This window comes from Macrobrachium rosenbergii, chromosome 11 (genome assembly GCF_040412425.1).
Source record: "Macrobrachium rosenbergii isolate ZJJX-2024 chromosome 11, ASM4041242v1, whole genome shotgun sequence".
In the NCBI taxonomy this organism is placed as follows: Eukaryota; Metazoa; Arthropoda; class Malacostraca; order Decapoda; family Palaemonidae; genus Macrobrachium; species Macrobrachium rosenbergii.
In genome coordinates this window covers 493,945-516,444 of record NC_089751.1, presented here as the reverse complement: position 1 = coordinate 516,444, position 22,500 = coordinate 493,945, and the positions used below count along the sequence as shown (strand labels likewise).

Sequence of the window (22,500 nt, the reverse complement as noted above, 5' to 3'; positions counted from 1 at the left end):
TGGTATAGTTACATACGTACGTGTTTTATTTTGGGCACTTACATGCGTGTATGCAAAGGGGGAAGCTGTTGCTGTGAGCTTACTCGGCAATTTTTGCCTTGATGACTGTGGTCGAGAGACAGGCTCATCTCAGAGGTTTAGCGCTTGGCATTTTTTTTCAGTGTGCTTCTGCAGATCATAGATGTGTTGGGGAGATGGGGGGAGATATTGCACTAAATGGTGGGGAACAGTTTCGCTTCTTTTCTCTTTTGTCTCCTCTCTCTCTTTCTCTCTCTTACATTTGCTCGAGTCCTGTTTTCTTGACGTGAGGGTAGACTTCCATTCTCTTTACTTGAGGGTGGACTGCGTGTTTTTCGTTTGCCCTTGAAGACTTGATGTTCATCTTGACCTACTTTGCAGTCAGCTGCACACTCGGCCCATCTGTGTTTTTTTTTTTTCTCCCATATGGTCTTGATTTACTTGTGGGTCTAAATAGTACTTACTTTTGAATTTGGGATATTACTTGTTGGAGTAAAGGGAATTAACATTGTGGGATTCTTCCTGTGTGGGAATTTTTGTGGAGAATTTTTTTTTCTTGTGTTTTTTCTTTAAGGGGTTTCCTTCCACAGGACTTAGGAAATTTTGTATTTATGGTCAGCCAAGAGTGAGTTAACAGATTTATTTATGAAGAGGAAAGCTGCGGAAATGGCTAGAATGGATAACGATCAGAGATTTCTTAGTCCAGCCTATGGTTGTGTAGGGTGCGTAGATTCAGTCTGCAGTTTGAAGGGTTTTGTTGAAATTTCGATGAGCCAGAGGTCGATGGTTGGGTTGAGTTCTCGGGCTCCATGGGCTCGTTGTTTTAATTATAATATGCAAGGACACATTAAGAAGTTTTGTCGTGTTAAATGTTGTGGCGGTTGTAAGAGTTATGGTCACCCTTGGCAGTCTTGTCCGTCTCATAGACAGAATAATGCTAGGTCTACATTTCAAAATTTTGGTAGCTTAGGTAAGAAAAGTTCCTCAAGGGGGTTTTTCAAGGGGATCTAGTGATCGGCGAGCATGGTTGAGAGACCTATCAGTTGTAAAGGAAAACTGGATGGGGAACCCTCAGAGGCGAAGCCAGTGGTAAAAGGGTCTGTGTATGGGGTTAATGTGAGTATTTTAATAGATACAGGTGCCTCTATTAATTTGATGAGTTATGAGTTGTTCTGATCAATGTTTTCCGATCGTTCTTTGAGACCTGCTAAAGAGAGAGTATGTGATGTTCAAGCAAATAGGTTACAGGTTGTGGGATACATAGATTTGATTTATATCTAAGGAGTAGAACTTTTACAGAACCATTTCTGGTTATATGAGGGGCTGTTTTGGGGAATACTTTGTTACTGGATCATGAAGTGTGTCGGAAATGTAAAGTCTCGGTTCATACAGGGGTATATGGTATAACTGTGGGAGTACCTGGTGTTTTTGTGCCTTACGAGGGGATGGATGTGAGCGAAGTGGATGATGGTAATGGATCTGGCTTTCATGAGAATTTGTGGTTGGATTCTGAACATGTTTCAGTGGGTAGGAAGTGTTATAAGGGGGTTTTGTCGGATGATGTGATTCTTGGTCCTGGTATAGTGGCTATGGTGAAAGTTCAAAGGAAAGGAATGCATAAGTCCAGACAGGTGTGTGTGGATAAGTGTAGCAAAAAGCTGAAGGGGGTAGTGTGTATGGGTTTGATAAACAATGTATCGAGTTGAGGGGATACTTGGGTGGAATTGCTAAACTGTAATGATTCAATTCAGAATTATCAGAAAGGTACTGATGCAATCGACTTTGTTGACTGAGTCGATGAAGATAATTCAGTTGCTATTGTCGGGGATTTTTGTAGTTTTTCAGAAGCAGATTTGCAGACCAGGAGGCAGGGTTTTAAGGATCATTTAGTCAATGCTGATTGTAAAGAATATGTTGAGGGCATGGAAGATGTTCTGGCTGAGTTTGCGGACATAGTCGCACTTAAAGGGGATAAGTTAGGGTTAACAAATGTGTCAGAACACAAGGTTCATTTAGAGGATAATACTAAGGCTATTATTGTAGCTTCATACAGGATTCCTTTTAAGATTAGAGAACAGGTAGAGGAGGAGGAAGGCATTGTTAGGCCCAGTTCCTCGCCTTTTAACTTCCCGTTGTTAGCAGTGCCTAAGAAAGATGATTCAATCCAAGTCTGTGTGGACTTTAGGAAGTTGAACGAGGCAACCATTCCTGATCGATGCCCTATGGAGTGTTTGCCAGATTTGTTTATTGAGATTGAGGGCAAGTATATTTATTTTTCAACCGATCTGATGCAAGGGTACTTGCAAGTACCGCTTAGCAAGGAGAGTCGGAAGTACACAGCTTTCTCTTTGCTGAAGGGGCATTATGAGTCCATGCGGATGCCGTTTGGTCTAACAGGCAGTCTGATGACATTTACTAGGCTAATGAATACAGTTTTGCATGGCTTGTTAGAGAAGTCCATAATTATCTATATGGACAGTATATTAGTTGCCATTGATTCAGTACAGAAACATTTAAAGTTCTTAGGGAGGTTTTAGGAGGTTTCTTAGGTTAGGAGGTTTGAAGAAAAAATTAGCTAAGTTTAATTTTCTGAAGAAGCAGATAGTATATTTGGGTCATGTCATTTCTAAGGAGGGTGTTAAAGTGAATGAGGATAAAATTAGGGTAGTTGTTGTAGTTTTTGCTACTCCCAAGAATAAGAAACAGATTCGGTGTTTCTTAGGCATGGCTGGATTTTTTCGTATGTTTGTCAAAGGTTTTTCTACTCTAGCACCTCCTTTAATAGATGTCCTGAGGGATGATGTGCAGTTTGTATGGGGTGATGGGCAGCAGTCAGCTTTTCAGAATATTAAGGATGCCTTAGTGAATCCCCCAGTGTTGAAATTTCCTAATTTGGAACATCCTTTCACGCTGGTGACAGATGCCAGTTACGACAGTATAGGGGCCTGCCTTATGCAGAAGTTCGATGGAAGACTCCATCCGATTGCATTTTACCATAGGAAGTTTAAGACACGTTGTAGTTGTGAAAGGCTATGGTCGGTAGTGGACAAACGCCTCTGCCGTAGTGTCTAGTTTGGTTCATTTTGAGATGTTATTGATGGGCAGTCAAGTAGAGGTTCTTACAGATCATAAGCCATTGTTGGATCTTATAAATAAGCCGGATCTTTCCCCTAAAAGAGCTAGGTGGTGTTTGACAACTAGTGATTTTAATGCCAAGATTAGGTATATAGAGGGTAGACATAATGTTGCAGCAGATGCCCATAGTAGAAGTTTTTCTGATGCAGATGGTACTCATGTTTATTATGTATCTGGAGATTGCACAGACTGGGATATTAGTTTAGTAGTAGTTTAGTAGCAGCTAAACAGGATGAGGATGAGGTTTTGGCAGACGCAAAAGCGTTTCTTAGAGGGGAATTAGTTAGGAAAGGTTATTAGTTACCTTTTGCAGGGCTCGAATTAGAGGGTAATTGGTTAGTTAGGAAGATTAGATACAGACTGAGAAATAGTGAGGATAATGGTGATACAACACAAACAGTTGTTCCTAGGAGTTTAGTGCCTATGATTTTGGATATTGCTCAATGTAGGTCTGGCAGTCCGTATTTGGGTATTGAGAAGACATACCAGAATATATGGGGACAATTCTTTTGGAAAAATATGCTCACGTCAGTGGAAAACTTTGTGAGAGGTTGTTCAGTTTTTTTCAGTTTATAATGCGTGTAAGCCATCAAGGGTCGTTTCTTGTAAATTGGGTTCATTTCCTATGCCCAGCAGACCTTTTGCTAGGGTCCATATGGACCAGTTATCCAATTTCTGTGAATCTAGTTATGACCATAGGCACCTGTTGGTGGTTGCTGAAGAATTAACTAGGTTCATAGAGATTTTTCCTTTGAAGCATAAAACAGCGTAGGAAGTGGCAGTCGCATTCTTTAACGGATTTATTTGTCGTTATGGAGTTCCTGAGGTGCTGATTACAGATAATGGGAGAGAATTTTTGAACAAGACATTGGAGTGTCTTGCGGATGTAATGGGCATTTGGAAAGTCACTATTATTCCCCATGGACCAGAAGCTAATGGGTTATGTGAACGAGTAAACAGGAAGGTAATTGAGGCTCTCAGAATTACTGTAGGGGACAATGATGTAAATTGGCATCGATATATTCCACAGGTGCAGCACAGCATCAATTTTATGGTTAGTGATACCACGGGAATGTCTCCCACTGAAGCACTGCTTGGCTACCCAGTGCAGGACGTGTTTGATTTATTACCTATTCCATCGGGGATGATACGGTGAAAGGTCTAGTCTTTACTGCTAAAGAGAGATACGCGCTTCTTGCTAAGAATCTAAAAGTAAAAACTCGGGATATGTTTGATGGGAGCAATGGGAAGCCAGATAGTGTTAAAGTTGCTGTGGGAAATACGGTTTTTGTGAAAATAAATGTCAGGAATCAATTGAACTATAAGCTAGGTCCTAAATTTGAAGGGCCTTTTCGGGTTGTAGAAGTAAAGAAGGGGAATAGATATGTGGTTCTAGATGAAAATACGGGTGTGTCTCGGTTGACACATGTATCTAAAATTAAAAAGACAGGTCAATGGGAATCTTATGGGTTAATTCCTGTGATGTACTGTGGTTCTGATCTTTTTTTTCTTGTTTTCCCTCTCTTTGTTTTGTTTTTTAATGGGTTGCAAAGCATTGTGACTTGTAACTTTTTTTTTAACTGAGGAGGATGTTGGTCCATAGAGTTGACTTCGGCGGGTGTTGTTATTAAATTTAGACTAACCATCACAATACTTTATAATCTCTTTATTCGTTAACATTATTTATTGACAAAACATATATCTGAGTGAGAAATTTAGGTTAGTAAATAAGTTTCAATTCACATTACTTGGTAATTATTTGAAGACAATGATGCTATTCGGACAAAATATTTGCAACCAATCAGCTAGCAGGAAACTTTTCCGAGCTAAAAGGGCACCCCTGCGAGTGAGTGCGAATGCGCCTTGGTAAAAAAACCGAGTTTAGTGGTTCATCATTTTATGTCATCTTGCAATTGCCACTGTTTGATTGATGGTGAATTGTTTTCATGGCATGTCTGTTGAGGTTATTAACCTTGTTATGGTTATTTATTTTTGTTGTTGTTGTTGGGGTATAATGTATTTATTGTGACAAAAATATTGCAATAACTGAGTGTCTTTTTGTCTGTTAAGTCATAATTCTGTAATTCATACTTTCTGTTTTGGTGTTCCTTACATTTCAGTGTGTTAGTGCTTAACAGGAATATAATGTGTATTAAGATATTTAATGCATCAAGTGTTAGAAAGGTGTCTTAAATATTTGAGTTGCTTAATGTGACCAGTTCCTTTTGATGATGCAGCTATTTGGGACGTATGATTATAATTGCTTCTGATTTACTGACTCATGTTTATATTATGATAATCATTACTTTTGGTTTTCTGACTCACGGTTGTTTATTGATTTTGTGTTTAATGTGCTAATTCGGTTATGCTGTCTTTGTAAATGTATAATGATTTTTGTTGTTGAAGGTTGACTCAGTAATACTCTTCTTTATGTAGTAACTATTTTGGACATGTTCCTTTTGCTTTATCTGTTGACCCAGATATTATTTATGCATATAAATGATCTTATACCTTATGTAATGACTCCTTTGATGAACTTAAATTTTATCTAAAGTACTGACTCATTTTGTCAAAATGTGAATAATTTGTACAATTTGAGATAGTAAATTAATCTTAAGTTCTCTGTTGGTATTGCTTAGCTCCTTCCTCCTTTCCTCAATTGCCGCCAGCTTTTCTCAGTCCCAATCTATAGATTCTTTTAGTGTTTAAAGAACCTGTTGAACCCAAGAAGGGTCCATAACATTTGGCGACCGTGACAGGTTCGGTTCTCTTTTGTCTGGCAGGGTTGCAGCAGCATCGGAGTAGAGAGTGGGAGTGCTGTGTGTCAAAAAAAAAGAAAAATTATTTGAGGTGAGGAGGTGTGAGATTTTTTGCAGCACCTCGTTTTATGATTGTTTTGCTGTAACAATCATCTTCCAATTGTTCCCCAGTAAGGTTCATTTCACATGTTGTGTTGTCTTAGTTGTTGAGGTATGGTGAAAACCGACGGCCTGTGTCTGACTGGTTCAGTCAGCATTGTAGTAGCACCGAGTCTGTATGTAAGCCACATGGGGACTTTATGACGAGTTCGTTGCGAGTCAGTGTCTGGTATGAATTCCTGATAGCTTCGTCTGCAGGATGTTGAGGACCACTTTGTTTGTTTCAGCAGCTCGTTTGTGTTTGCAGCTTCACCTGTGTTTGCAGCTTCAACTGTTTACAGCTTCGTCTGTTGTTGTCCTGATTATGAATAGTGGTTCATCATATTGTGTTAACTCTGCAATTGTCACTGTTTGATTGATGGTGATGTGTTTTCATGACATGTCTGTTCAGGTTATTAACCCTATTATGGTTATTTATTTTTGTTGTTATTGTTGGCGTGTGATGTATTTATTGTGGCAAAAATATTTCAGTACTAGAAATTGTCTTGTTGCCTGTTAAGTCATAATTGTGTAATTTATACTTTTTCTTTTGGTGTTCCTTAACATTGCAATGTGCTAGTGCATATCAGGAATATAATGTGCATTTAAGATATTTAATGTGTCAGGTGTTAGAAAGGTGTCTTGAATATTTGAGTTGCTTAATGCAACCAGGTCCTTTTGACATTGCAGCCATTTGGAACTTATGATTATAGTCTCTGATTTACTGACTCATCTTTATATATGATTATAATTGCTACTGATTTACAGACTCACGGTTGTTTATTGATTTTGTGTTTAATGTACTAATTCGGTTATGCTGTCTTTGTTGATGTATAATGATTTATGGTGCTTAAGGTTGACCCAGCAATACTATTCTTCATGTAGTAACTATTTTGGACATATTGCTTTTGCTGTATGGGTTGACCCAGATGTTATTTATATGTATAAATGATCTTGTATCTTATATAATGACTCCTTTGATGAATTTAAATTTTTATTTAAAGTAGTGACTAATTTTGTCAAAATGTAATTAATTTGTACAGTTTGTAAATAATAAATTAATCTCAAGTTCTCTGTTGGTGTTACTTAGCTCCTTCCTCCTTTCCTCAATTGCTGCCAGCTTTTCTCAGTCCCGATCTATATTTTCTTTTAGTGTTTAGAGAACCTGTTGAACCCAAGAGGGGTCCATAATATTTTGCGACCGTGACAGGCTCGGTTCTCTTCTGTCTGGCAGGGTTGCGGCGACATCGGAGGAGAGAGTGGGAGTGCTGTGTGTAAAAAAATAAAAAAATTTTTTTGAGGCAAGGAGGTGTGAGGTTTTTTGCAGCACCTCGTTTTGTGGTTGTTTTGCTGGGACAATAGTCTTCCGACTGTTCCCCAATAAGGTTCGTTTCACCTGTTGTGTTGTCTAAGTTGTTGAGGTGAGGTGAAGACCGAAGGTCTGCATCTGACTGCTTCAGTCAGTATCGGAGCAGCATTGAGTCTGTATGTAAGCCACATGGGAGACTTTTTGACTAGTTCTTAGTGAGTCAGTGTCAGATCTGAATACCAAATAGCTTCATCTGCAGGATGTTGAGGATCGCTTTGTCTGTTTCGGCAGCTCGCCTGTGTTTGCAGCTTCACCTATAGGCTGGTAGGAGAACCCCAATTTATAACGTAAGTGGGGAAAAAAACTCCTACATAAGCTTTTTTGGTGTCAAATGATGCAGAAACATGTCTACTATCACATATCAAAAATCCCCTGTCATCCACTTTTTGGGAAAATTTTGACAACAGTGTTCACAAAATCATTTTTGGTCAAATGGTTGCTGACCGTGAATATGGACAATTGAATTGTTTGACATATTTTTTGGATAAATTACACAATAACTTTTAAGATCACAATATTAACTCAACCAATAAAGTTCCATATCGTATATGTGTTTGTTTGTTTTCTTTGTTTTCCTTATATATTTGTTTCTTTAATAACATTGAAGTTAATGAGTGGATATTTGCGAAATTGGTTGACTGATGAGCAAGTGTGCCAAAGGCGATGAGATTTATGTGAGGAGGTGATTTGAGGAGTGCATGCCTCAACAAGATCTTGCCTAATCTTAAGTAAGTTGTTCATAATGTTATGGTATGATGCTACTGAAATCTGGTGGATTAGCAGCACTGCCCTTTGAAAAATTTCATCAACTACATTGTCAATTATTGCTTCTTTTTTCCTGCTGGAGTAAACTGAAAAATGAAAATATGACTGACGAACACACAGAATATTTGCAGGAAGCTGGGAGTTATCAGAAAAGAGGACTGTGTAATATGCCTCAGCCTTTCACTGCTGCGGAATCAGTGACTGTAGAAAAAAAGGGCATTAATAACCTCATTCAATTCATTGAAATCCGTGACAATGAGTCTCAAAAATTATCTTTCTGATGCTGCCGGATCTGATCCGAGTTGCAGGAAAAAGTACACAGATACTGGCAGGATAGGTATGGCAAGAGTAGAAGAGGATGTTCCATGACAAAAACGACTTCGTTCAATATCAAAAGTTAAAGGTCAATTTGAATGGAAGAAAAAGTGTTTTCTATGTGAACTTGCAGCATGCCATGATGAGAAACACCAAGATAGAAACCATGTTTGTCGAGCAGAAATACTACCTTCTGTTGACAAAATTGCCAAGCAATGTGCCAAGAGAAATTACACCTGGGGAAGCGAGGTTCATGCTAGAATTCATTGCTGTATTGACTTTGTGGCTGCAGAAGCTAGGTACCACCGCAATTGTTATTATTTCTTCATGTTTAACATCTCGTCTGGGAAACCAGTAAGCTGACCAAATGATGATTTAATGTTGGGGGCGTTTAGTAGACTATACACCTGGCTTGAAAGTGAATGTGATATAGAACTTTACACTCTTGATGGACTCCATGAGCAAATGTGCGAATTAGCAGGTGGTTGTGAAGTGTACTGTCCAAAACGACTAAAAAAAAGACTCCAAGACTACTTGATCATGTTTTCTTTGCAGAAATACGAGGAAGGAAGAATGCAGTTTGCTTTTGCAACATAGCAAGCTTCATATTAAGTGAAAAATGGTATTATGACAGGAAGACAGACAGTGCAGAAGATGCCTACAGAATCATTCCTGCAGCTGCAAAACTAATAAGAGAGGAAATACGTGCAGCTACCTTCCCAGATGGGGAGTACCCATCAGACTGTGATATTCAAGACATGGAAAAGGTGAAAGAATACATTCCACCAAGCTTAAGAACACTGCCGGCGAGTTTGATGCCATAAAGTCATATTAGACAAGTGAGCATTGGCTAAACCGTTCTACAGGCCATGAGACCAAAGACCAATTTGGCACTCACCGTGTTTGGCGTAAGTGTTGAGATGGATCATGTGTCTGGATCAAAATGGCTCATTGATGAACTGTATCGGTTTGGCTTTTCAATTTCTTATGGTAATGTTATCTTGTTTAAGCAGTCTGTGGTGCAAGATGAGGATTATAACACATTAATGCCTCCTCTGGACCAGACTTTCACACAAGGGGCTAGTGATAATGTAGACCAGTACATATGTATGGTTACTGGTGAAACATTTCATGGCATAGGAATAATCTCCATTTACTCTGAATGCCAGGCTGCAAATGCAACAAGATGCATCAAGTGAAAAGCAAGGGTCACAGCTGAAAACCTTGTCATCAGAAAAGGGATATCAATTAAGCCATTCATTGGTACCCAGTCACCTGCTCAGAATGGACTCATATTTGACCCAATACTGACATTACAGTTTCACAGACACATATTACCATCTTTCTTCTATTCAAACTTCCTCTGGCACTCTACATGGCTATTTAGTAAGACAGAGCTGCCGACACCTAACTGGTCTGGGTTCATGCACCGTATCTTCAAATCACAAGGTGGACAGCTAGTGAGGAAATCAGACGTGCTTATCCTGCCTATCAGAGATCTCAGTCCTAGTGATGACCCTTCTCGAGTGATGGCCCTTCTCGACATTGAAGGTCAGGAAAGACAACCAAACTTATCATCAGCTTGTGTGACTTTTGATCAACTGCTGTGGTTAAAAGCAATGGAATTAGTCACAGCAAAATACATGGCTAAAACTGTTCTGCGATTAGGGGAATTTCATCTTCTGATGAGTGCTTGTGGAAGTGTATTCCACATGATGAAAGGATCAGGAATTGAAGAAGCTTTGGATCAAACCCATGGACAAAACACAGGATCGTACATGATGAGTGGCAAGGCAATTGCAAGAGCCCTACGTGGACTCTTTCTAATTGAATTAGCATTGACAACAAAAGTACTTGCAACATTACTTCCTCAAGCTGTAGAAAGGAACACAAACACAGAGATGAATGAAGAATCTGAGACGCATCTCAGGAATAACAGTGAGACCATGGAGGTAGATGAAGAATCTACTTTGCTGGACCATAATCAGATAAAAACTCTTGAAAACATGTTCAGTGATGTTTTGGCCCAGAAAATTTCACAAGATTCATTGGATGAATCTCTAGAGTTTGGCAGTTTATTCAAAGCCATGGAGAGTCCTACGAATGAATTAAGTAAGGCATCACGGACTGCAAAACTCTGGCTGAGATGCTTGGAGTACATTAACATTATCAAGGATTTCATTTATTATGAGAGACTTGGATGGTGGGGTGGTCATTTGAATGCTGTGACCAAATTACTGAACCTTTTTACTGCAACAGGACACATTCAGTATGCTAAGAGTGTCCATCTTTATGTTCAAGAAATGAACGAGCTACCTACTAGCATCCCTGGCTATACTCACTGTTCAATGAGGAAGGGTATCACACTGTTTGCAGGAGTGTGCGACTCTGGGCAGGATTGTGGATAGATTTGGTGATTGAACAATTCCTGAAGAGGTCTTTGAAAAGTCAAGGGGGCTTAACATGGGGAAGAGGTATGACAGAAAGCATATGGCAGCAGTGGGTGTATAGCATGCATGCTTGTGCTGCAATTCATGATGCCATGACATTGCTGACTGGAAAGCAGTATAATACCAGTCCTCAACTTGTGGAGTTTGGAGCAATAAGACAGGAAAAAGATATGAGAGACATGAACCAAATCCTGGAATGGTTCCATTCCCATGACCCATTTGATAAAACATTATCCCAAATCCAATCCCTATCCAGTGGTCTGGCAGCTAGTGAAGGTGATGGTATCAGTTGTGAAGAAACTGAGGTTGTTGGATTTAAGATACACAGAGGCTTAGATTGTCAGTCCTATAGAGGTGTTAAAATTAAAAAGAGGCAAATGATTCAAAAACTAGATGTCTTGAAGCCAGGAGTAAAGGTGGGCAAAACCAGTGTTTAGAATGATCCTTCAGTACTTTTCCTCCGATGTACACCTTTGTCACAACGGTAAAATGAAGACATCAGAACCTACTTCAAGGATTCCTTCATGAGGAAAACAGACAAGTCTTAATTGAGCAGAGCAATAAAGAAAGATCTGAATATCATCATACTGGAATCTCCTACCCAGTTACAACCACAAAGTGTAACCATAATTGATGGTGGCGGGCTACTGTATGGCATCAGATGGAAAAGAAATTCATTGAATTCACGAGTCATGAACCAGTACAATTCCTTCCTGATGACTAAGTGTGGAATTTACTGCATTTACTGCATTGTATTTGATGGTTATGAAGAGCAATCAATCAAAGATCATGAGCATAGACATCGTCAGAGGGAAAAGCTCTCGGCATCTATTGTGGTCTCTGAGAACTCACAAACACATAAAGATCAAGGAGCATTTTTTACCAATCATCAGAACAAGGCATAAGTTATTAGACTTTTAGCAAAGTACCTAGAAGCTCTCGGCCATTGTGTCAAGATAAGCAGTGCTGGTGCAGACACTCTCATTGTATCCTGTGCTCTGGGTTTTTCTCACAATGAACAGACTATAACAGTTGTAACGGAAGATAAGGATGTGTTCATTATGTTGCTCTACCATTGGTATGATGGCCTAGCTGACATCTACATCAGAAGTGAAGGAAAATGGCAATGACCTGGACAAATCTTTAGCATGTGAGAAGCCAACTCATCTATACCAGCCGTTATCCAGAGGCACATTCTCTTCATACATGCATGGAGTGGATGTGACACAACCTCAACGTGCAGCACACTTCCATAGCTTACGTGTCCATCTCCAAGTTGTAAATTGGACTAATCTAATTAATGATAGTCTTGAAGCTACAAAATGGGGTTGGATAATAGAAAATAACACACTTTGTCCTATTATGACTGATCAGAATGTTGCTCCAACCAAGGTACAATCACTCAAAAAAGTTTTGCAACATACTTCAAAAGTTTTCGGACAACAGCTTATAATAGCGACATCTGGCGCTATTTGGCAACTCAGTTGTAAGCGCGTGAAACAACTGAACACTAGTGGTGGGTCCGAGAAATTACCTGCAGTTTCCCTTAAACAGGGCTTTTTCTGATACTGCTTACTGTTGTCATATTTTACTTAATTAAAGGATGTTACTATAATACTTCAGAGGTCATCGCTGTTCTTATGCTTTAATATTTTCATCTCCAACTGCCATCACTATCGTTGTTTTATCTCCTTCATATGTGTGAACTTTGTAGACATAGGCCTATGACTGTTACAAGTTGAACTATTAGTCTTATTAACATCAACAAATACGACTTTTGTAAAGATTTGCTTCACATTATTATTAATTAAATTTTTGAATGACTAATCCTATGTATATTGTGAACTAGTGAAACTTAATATAAAATATACTGAACTAGACTAACAGATTTCACGTTTATTTTTGTAATACATAGAATATAATCGCACACATACATACATACATACATACATACATACATACATACATACATACATACATACATACATACATACATACATATATATATATATATATATATATATATATATATATATGTATATATATATATATATATATATATATATATATATATATATATATATATATATGTATATATATATATATATATATATTTATATATTATATATATATATATATATATATATATATATATATATATATATATATATATATATATATATATATATATATATATATATATGTATATATATATATATATATATATATATATATATATATATATATATATATAATGCCATTATCATGTGTAATTTCTCATTTCTTTCATTGCTACTTAGGCCTATCATTTTGATGCCCCTTATGAAGTTAACTGAATATATAACGCCTATGTTTGTATTTCTTATTATCTAAGTTTCTAAAGAATTAAAATTGACTAGAAGTTCAACATTAATTTAGTTAATGCTAAATGCCAGCAGTGAAGAAGACTACCATGCTCATCAGTGGAAAATGTCTCTTCCTCATCTCAAAAGACGACTCGTACAGAAATCATCGGCCACTGGATATATTATAATGCAAACCCTAGACTCTATTCTTTGTGTTTCGCTGATATGAAGTGTTTCTTGACAGGAGTATGATGAAATAATATCTTGGTCTCATGTAGCCTCTTACGGATAGTTTGAGCAGCCAGTTGAAGGGAGAGCGTAATGTTCTCTCTTTATAGCAAACTCGGTTGTCAGGGAGGAGTTAGGCGGAGCTCCTTAAGTGATCAGATGATGATCTTTAACAGTAGTGCAACAATGGGGTTGTCCTCCAGTTTTTACAATGAATTTATCATGTTTCCTCGTTCTCTCTGTTGTTGTATCCCTCTATACATGGTTGTTTTATTTACGCTAAGCTGCCGAGCAATATCTACAATAGAAACATTAGTCTTATGCAAGCTACTGATTGTGGTGCGGCTTAGTCTATTGCTCATCTTATCGGTGCAAGTGACGAGACAGTTTAAACTTTTCCTGCCTGAATGTGGAGTCACACGATAACATACGACGTTATGAGATTTTTTCTTTTCTGCTTTTGACAACGATAATGGTTGAATTCTTTCTTTCTTTATTTATAAATAATTTCATTGATGGTTATTCAATATTATTTATTAGTCTATAAGCTTTTATTTGGATTTGAGATATAGTTTCTTCTTTGACTCTTTTGCCCAATCATCTGAAGTGAAATTTTTCAAAATGTTTCGTCATTTTTTCGTAATATGAATTTTTCACTCACCATTCTTTTTTATATTGTTAACCGTATGATTAATAACCAAAATCGAATAAGAAAATTACATTTCCTTGTAAATATCAAAAGAACAAATTACTGTTAGGTGAACGAAAACTTCTGGAACATGTTGCAAAACATTTTTGAGTGACTGTACCTCAGATTATCTGTGAGTTTAGATGATGAATATCATGATGGTGTCCTGAATATTTGATAGCACTAAATAACAAAGACTATGATATGATTTAGGTGGTTGGTTGGGTGTAGGGGTGGTAACTCTGCCAGTGAATATTCACTGTCCGTCCTAAGCCATAACAGAGGAGGAAGGACAACCCCGTTAGTAGTACACTGGAGGAAGTAAGCACTCCACATACCACCTCCTTAATTAAAACACATTATCAATGGAACCTTTCCTCTCAGTCCACTAAATGTTATAATATTGGTTCAAAACTTTGAGATGGACCTAACTTGGCAGAGGTATGTACTCTACCAACAATCTTCTAACATACACCACATCCTCCTTGGTGCATATCTTAATGTTCCACCAAATTTCATGAACTTCAGTTCATAAATTTTTAAAATAAATTGCTTATCCCTGTCTCAACCCCTTAAATGTAGGAGCAGAAAGGGTGAAAAATTTTATGGCACTGTACAAAATTTTCCCCAGGTGAAATAATGGGATTTTGAATATGCGATTCAGGACACATTTCAACGTCAAATGACACCAAAAAAAGCTTATGTGGGAATTTTTTCCCGCTTTCACCCTTCTCCTACCAGCCTACTGTGTTTTCAGCTTCAACTGTGTTTGCAGCTTCTCCTGTTTTGGCAGCTCGCCTGTGTTTGCAGCTTCATCTGTGTTTGCAGCTTCACCTGTGTTTGCAGCTTCGCCTGTTTTGGCAGCTTCGCCTGTTTTGGCAGCTTGCCTGTGTTTGCAGCTTCACCTGTGTTTGCAGCTTCACCTGTGTTTGCAGCTTCAACTGTGTTTGCAGCTTCGCCTGTTTCGGCAGCTTCGCCTGTTTTGGCAGCTCGCCTGTGTTTGCAGCTTCACCTGTTTGCTGCTTCAACTGTGTTTGCAGCTTCGTCTTTTGTTGTCCTGATTATGACCAGTGGTTCCTTATTTTGTGCTATTTCTGCTATTAATTGATGGTGATGTGTTTTCATGGCATGTCTGTTGAGGTTATTAACCCTGTTATGGTTATTTATTTTTGTAGTTGTTGTTGGTGTGTAATGTATTTATTGTGACAAAAATATTGCAGTAATAGAAAGTGTCTTTTTGCCTGTTAAGTCATAATTGTGTAATTTATACTTTTTGTTTTGGTGTTCCTTATATTTCAATGTGTTAGTGCTTAACAGGAATATAATGTGTATTAAGATATTTAATGCATCAAGTGTTAGAAAGGTGTCTTAAATATTTGCGTTGATTAATGCAACCAGGTCCTTTTGACGATGCAGCTGTTTGGGACTTATGATTATATTTACTTCTGATTTACTGACTGATCTTTATAAATGATTATAATTGCTTTTGATTTACTGACTCACAGTTGTTTATTAATTTTGTGTTTAATGTGCTAACTCTGTTATGCTGTCCTTGTAAATTTATAATGATTTATGGCGTTTAAGGTTGACCCAGCAATACTATTCTTCATGTAGTAACTATTTTGGACATATTGCTTTTGCTGTATGGGTTGACCCAGATGTTATTTATATGTATAAATGTTCTTGTATCTTATATAATGACTCCTTTGATGAACTTAAAATTTATTTGAAGTACTGACTCATTTTGTCAAAATGCAAATAATTTGTAGAATTTGTGAATTATAAAGTCATTTTAAGTTCTCTCTCTTGTATTGGTTAGCTCCTTCCTCCATTGTCTGCCTCGATTGCTGCCCACATTTCTCAGTCCCGATCTATATTTTCATTTTGTGTTTAAAGAACCTGTTGAACCTGAGAGGGGTTCATAACAATATATATATATATATATATATATATATATGTGTGTGTGTGTGTGTGTGTGTGTATATATATATATATGAATAAAGTAACAGCCACGAAGGAAAATGAAACAATGAGATGCTAAGTAATTTTGTCTTATTATCTTCCTGGCTGTAACTTTTGTTCATATATTCATCACGTTTTTACCTTTTTCGTGATTTAAAGTCAAACACATGTATATATATATATATATATATATATATATATATATATATATATGTGTGTGTGTGTGTGTGTGTGTGTGTGTGTGTATGTATGTATGTATTTGTGTGAGCGTTTATCTAAAGAACAGGGTATTAATAATCTGATTATGCACTAAAGAAGTTGGCTAGCATGTGTATGGATTTACTATTCATTCACTAATGCTCTTAATAAAGCTAAAAGAGAAAGAAAATAAAGTATTCTGCTAAGGTACAGAAGATATAAGTAAGGAAATAGAGGCAGTAATTTTTAATTATAGAATTTTTAATAGACAGAATTAGACTTCATTCCATGGAAATGACAGCAATTGTTTTATTAAGCTTCTCTCTCTCTCTCTCTCTCTCTCTGTGATTCCATGGACAACAATTTGTTTTTGAAACCTTTAACTGAACAGACCATTCAAAACAAAATATGACACTCACAAAATAAGGAGGGAAGCGACTTCTAAAGGAAGGATTCCGCCTATACCTGCATTTCTTTTTATTCAAAATAACCGAAAATGACAGATATTAATGTCTAATCAATAGTTTTCGAGGTCGCTGAGATGAATAGTGACACTCCCAATGCCATTTAAGTCCAAGTTCAGCACAAATAGGGAAGGGGGGTGAGAAGTAGGAGAGAGAGAGAGAAGATGGGTGTTGGGAGGAGAAAGAGAGAGAGAGAGAGAGAGGTTGGCATATTCTTAATTTTCAAAAGTGTTTTTTTTCTGTCATTAACTTATTCATTTGAGTAAATTGCTTATTCTCGTTAATGAAAAATCCAGTTTAAACTTTGTTCTGTGAAATCTGAATTGCCATTATCATCCATTATATAAAATTTGGCATTTTCACAGTTAATTCTTCTATCATAATATATATATATATATATATATATATATATATATATATATATATATATATATATATATATCAACATGGATTTCTGACCCACATCAGGATCGACCCAGGTCTTTCAAATGAAAGACCAGAGCACTGCCAACCAGGCCACACAAGTCATAAAAGAAGTTGGAACCTGAGTGCAACTGTACCCAAGGAATTACCTGGGCAGGCTAACTGCTTGCATATCAGTGTGTTTTCCCAAACTTCTCGAATGAAATGCTGTCAATTGGGTCACTGCTGAGTAGGGAAGTTGGAGAAAACACGCTGGTATGTAAGGAGTTAGCCTGCCCAGGTAATTCCTTGGGTTCAGTTGTGCTCAGTTTCCAACTTCTTTTATGACTTGTGTGGCCTGGTTGGCAGCACTCTGGTCTTTCATTGGAAAGACCTGGGTTCGATCCTGATGTGAGTCAGAAATTTATTTCTGTTCCACACGTAATTGTGTGTTGATATATATATATATATATATATATATATATATATATATATATATATATATATATATATATATATATATATATATTCTATATTATGTTAGAAAAATTAACTGTGAAAATGGCAAATTTTATATAAAGGATAATAATGGCAATTCAGATTTCACAGAAGAAAGTTTAAACTGGATTTTTCACTAACGAGAATAAGCAATTTACTCAAATGAATAAGTTAATGACAGGAAAAAAATACTTTTGAAAATTAAGAATATGCCAACTGTCTACAACTGAGGAAGTATGTCTCATGTCTTAGATTGCTCTGCTCGTTGCAGGCGTCTGTGCTATTATTGGGTATTTGAAGGCAACAGAATGGGCAGTCTATTTATTAGGTCTAGACGTTCATGTTTTTATGCAGTAGCCAACTAAAAAGTTTATGCATTTTCTTTATTACAACGGTAATAGTTTTCACAATTACTCATAAGATTGTAAAATACAGATTGGAATTAGAAGAAATGATGCCTAATATGCTTCTATCAATAATTGTAACATCTTTACTGAATAACAAAATAAGGTGTTTTACACTTCTTCATTTTATTAGTTTTTAATTTCCACTCTGTTCCCTAAGAGATTTCTCTCCGTTATTATTTACAGAGGAGTGTTGGCAGCTGCGAGACGACTGAACTTGACGTCCTATTTTCACTGGGTGGCATCCGACGGCTGGGGAAAACAAAGCCATCTGGTGGAGGGGCTCCAAGACGTCGCAGAAGGAGCCATCACAGTTGAGCTCACCAGTCAGGTACAGATATTTGACTTCACTGATATTACAGGGGATACAGGTTTTCCTTAATTCATGATAACACAGCGCTGAATTATGACTTCGCACTTAATGCTTCTGCTTCCGGAGCGTGATTTGATAAAATTCTGTCAGCTTGGCAAGTGACTGTATTGCTGATATTGTGCTGCACCTGTTATGCTGAATAATCTTAGTTATACGTTAGTTATATATCAAACCACTTTTATTGTTAATCAGCTACCTATCATTCTTAGCACTTGACTCATGGATGGCTTCAGTGATGAGCTGACACTTCAAGACACTGAGAAAAGAAAGTTTAATTCTTAGGTAGTTAACAGGTGTGCAAATCTGCAATGGACAATTTTTCATATGATATAGGGGTGTCATACTCAAACATTTTTGAGGACCATTTCTAATTTTCGTTACTGTCTAGAAAGCCATCGTAGACAAATGATACTTCCAAATAAAACTGCTTAAAACATGCTTTATGTGTGGCAGCTTTTCCTTGTTCATTCTCTCGGGAATCGTGACATTTATTTATTAACAAACTCCCTTGCATTCACAAAAAAAGGATATTCAAACAAAGACGAGCTCTGTTCTCTCCCAGGAAGATCCTGAGAATGTCTCTTTCAAGTCTTCTCAATACCTGGCGGATCTGCAGAATTCACGTGATGTCCTAGCTAAAAAAAAAAAAAAAAACTGACGGGATTGCAAAAAATTTTCCTTTTTCAGTTTTGCTTGAAAAGCAGAAGTTTGCATTGGTAACTACTGACATGGTTCACGATTCCTCTGATCACCTAATCATGTTTTTGCATCTAGGTGTTCAACATATTTAGATGCTTAAGTATGTCCACTAGAAATCCATGGATCTGCCTGGCCTCAGTTCAACCACCAAATCTGTATTAAAAGCAAACAAGGAGAGAGAGACAGAGCGGGGGGGCGGCCTGATAGGCAGGTAAGCAGAAGATCCACAACTAGCGAATTATGAAACAAATAAATAATAAATAGCTGAATAAAACTGTTCACACAACATGAACATATCATCGTGCAGCATATACTGATAAAGCCTTTCGAGTAGTGGTGGTCTCCTTCTTAGGTGATATGAGGCATGTGATGCGTTGAAGGACACAAGGCTCTAGGCAGCATCTTCAGCAAAAATCTTGCAGCGCCGGTGAAGGTGAGGGATCAAAAGAAGACACATCACCAGTGAAATCTTGTCTGCGTCACACAGCATCAACCTGTGGTGAGCCTTCTTTGCAACTTCCTATGGTTCTCAGGAAGTACTCGAAGCATACAATTTTGGATATAAAGGCGATCTTCATTTGTCGTATCTCCACCCTGTGTAATCACTGGACTCCACATTTGCCACCAAAATATTATAATGAAGTTGTGGGGTTGGGGAGACCTTTGAAAGTTTCCCTTGTATTTCTTAAGGAAATGTACAGAGGATTGCCTGTTCTCTCAGGAAGAGTTTCCTCACACACTGTTTGACAATTACTGGTTTTACTTAACCATCACAAAAGGTACACGTGTCAGCGTATAGGTATATTTCGTAATATGTATTTTGCTTTATAATTTTGCTACTTGTTTTAGTAGCTATTGCGTAAACACCGTCTCCTTAAAGTTTTCCCCTCAGTTTTATTTATTTGGAGTTTTTTCTGATTCTGGTATTTCCTTTTTCTGTTTTTATTTGATCTACGTACTCATGCCGATGGTTTGATTGGCGAAGTAGGCCAGTAGTACCAGATTTTCACGTGTTAAGAAAGAAAGTATTAGGATCAAGGCAACGAGAGGTGATGATGATGATGATAGGAATGGTTTCCCTGTTGTCAATACTCAGATAGTTACAGTGCCTTTTCAAGAGCTGGTTAATCGTCGCTCAAATAAAGGAACAGTCTATGGATAGCGTCAGGAGAGGCTCATTTAGCGACGAAGAAAATTGCAGATCCGGATATACAGTTGTAAGAAGCACAGTCTTTTATAAATTACGTAAAGGGAGATATAGTTGGACAAAAACATAAAATTTAGAGCTTGTGGGACATGGGAAGATTTTAAAACTACCATTAGACAGGTGTATGGGGAAGGGTCGGTTACTGATGAGGTTTTAAAATAACGTAGCATGTTAAAGTAAATAGACAGAGAGGATTATTCACTGAAAAAGCATCTGTTTCGGTTAGATATGATGAATGAGTTACAAACGAAATGAGGAGATTCAAGTTGCGCACTATGTACTACAGTTACAATTACGCATATGTGCCAACTCTCGCAACTTGATGCAATGGCAGCCTTATTGACTGATGCCGTGCTAGGTAAGGATTTTTGTGAAGTTATGATCGCTGAGTAGGTTAAGAAACATTGTTCTAAAGTACAAGATTTAGACCTCGTTCTTTTATCCAGTTTTAACCCATCATTTAAGCCAGCAGATCCGTGTACCGATACTACTCATCCAGTTAATGCAGTTTATTCTATTAATTAATCAGGTCAAGTGTCACAACTGTATTAAGTCTTTATAAATCGGATTTCAGAGTAAAGGTTCGTTCAGTCCATGATTTTGCATCAAATTTTTCGGATTTCGGAGTAAAAGTTCGTTCAGTCCATGGTTTTGCATCAAATTTTTCACAACTGAAAATCCAGGCTTAAATGCAATAAACTCTGGCGGAATACTGCAGGTGATTTCTTTGCTATTAAGCACACACCTTTAACCCTTTGATTTCGGTTGTAACGTATACGACGCATTTAATAAACTGGCCCGAACACTGTTGTGTCGTATACGAGCACCGGTAATTTCCTTTATGTGAAGGACTGATGATTGAAATACTGGCCTCTTTTTCTTGATATGGTAACAGTCTGTCAGTTGCCATACAGTGAATTCATATAAATTCACGTGTTTCCTAAAATTCATCAGTCTTCATCAAGATGTCACAGGAGGAGGGGGTCAAGGGTACGACATCCTCGAGTTGACCGCCGGCAGATCGAGAGAAGAGCTCTCGACGAGGATAACTATTTTATAGACCTTCTCGACTCATTTTCTGGATATGAAAATGAATCGGATTTAGAAGGAAATGAAATGGATAATTAGGGTCCTGGTACAAGAGACAGTGATGAAATATCAACCGACAGTGAAAATGACGAAAATCTGCCACCTACAAATGAAAGCCAAGGTGTCAAAAGAAGGCGGAGACAGCGAAGTGACCCAGGTGATGAGTGGGAGTGGGCTGCCAGCAATTTCCAGCCCAGAGATTTCATATTTGACAGCAGTGGCAGTGGCATTACGTCGAAATGTAATGTGAATGAAAATTCAAAGGAAGTAGACTATTTTTTGAATTTTTCGACAACGAATTTATGGGGCTGATTGCTGAAGAGACAAACCGTTATCAGAGATTCCTTGTTGATACGCTAGGAGATGCAGTGCCAAAGTATTTGCGAAAAATTTGCTCAGGTTACTGTGGAGGAAATGATACGGTTCCTTTGTGTGATTATGATCATGTCGCATATAAGTAAACATCGCATCGTAGATTACTGGACTACGCTTGAGACATTCGAGACAAAAGGAGTGAGAAGGCTGATGGCAAGGGACAGATTTCTTCAAATTCTACGGGTTCTACATTTCGTTGATAATTCACAGGAAACAAGCCCAGATAATAAACTAAAAAAATTAAACCCGTGCTCGACAGTGTAAAGTGTAGAAAATTCCGGGAAAATTTCAACCTTCCAGGATTTATGGTTAGATGAAAGTTTAATGTTATGGAAGGGAAGGCTAAGTTTCAAGCAGTACATTCCAGATAAAAGAAGTCAGATTTGGAGGAAAATATTTGAACTTGTGATGCCAAAACGGATTATATTGTCGATTTTATAATCTATACTGAAAAGATACAGAGATATTGGTAGATGAGGATCTAGGGGTATCTGGTTCTGTGGTAAAAACATTTATGGCCTCGTATCTCGGAAATACTGCATCCTGTATTTCGATAATTAGTATTGCAGCCCCAAAACTGCCCAAGTATTTGGGCGACAACGAAACAGAGCATGTGGAA

General features: G+C 37.6%; 1 protein-coding gene across 2 annotated transcripts in view; it reads left to right on the top strand.

The window, feature by feature from the left end:
- Window positions 1-22,500, top strand: part of mGluR (metabotropic Glutamate Receptor) — a 1,154,435-nt gene that overhangs the window by 797,693 nt on the left and 334,242 nt on the right. For both annotated transcript variants that reach the window (XM_067111043.1, XM_067111042.1), the window contains exon 3: window positions 18,325-18,469. In XM_067111043.1, the coding sequence (XP_066967144.1) occupies window positions 18,325-18,469 (145 nt within the window). The remainder of the gene's footprint in view (window positions 1-18,324; window positions 18,470-22,500) is intronic.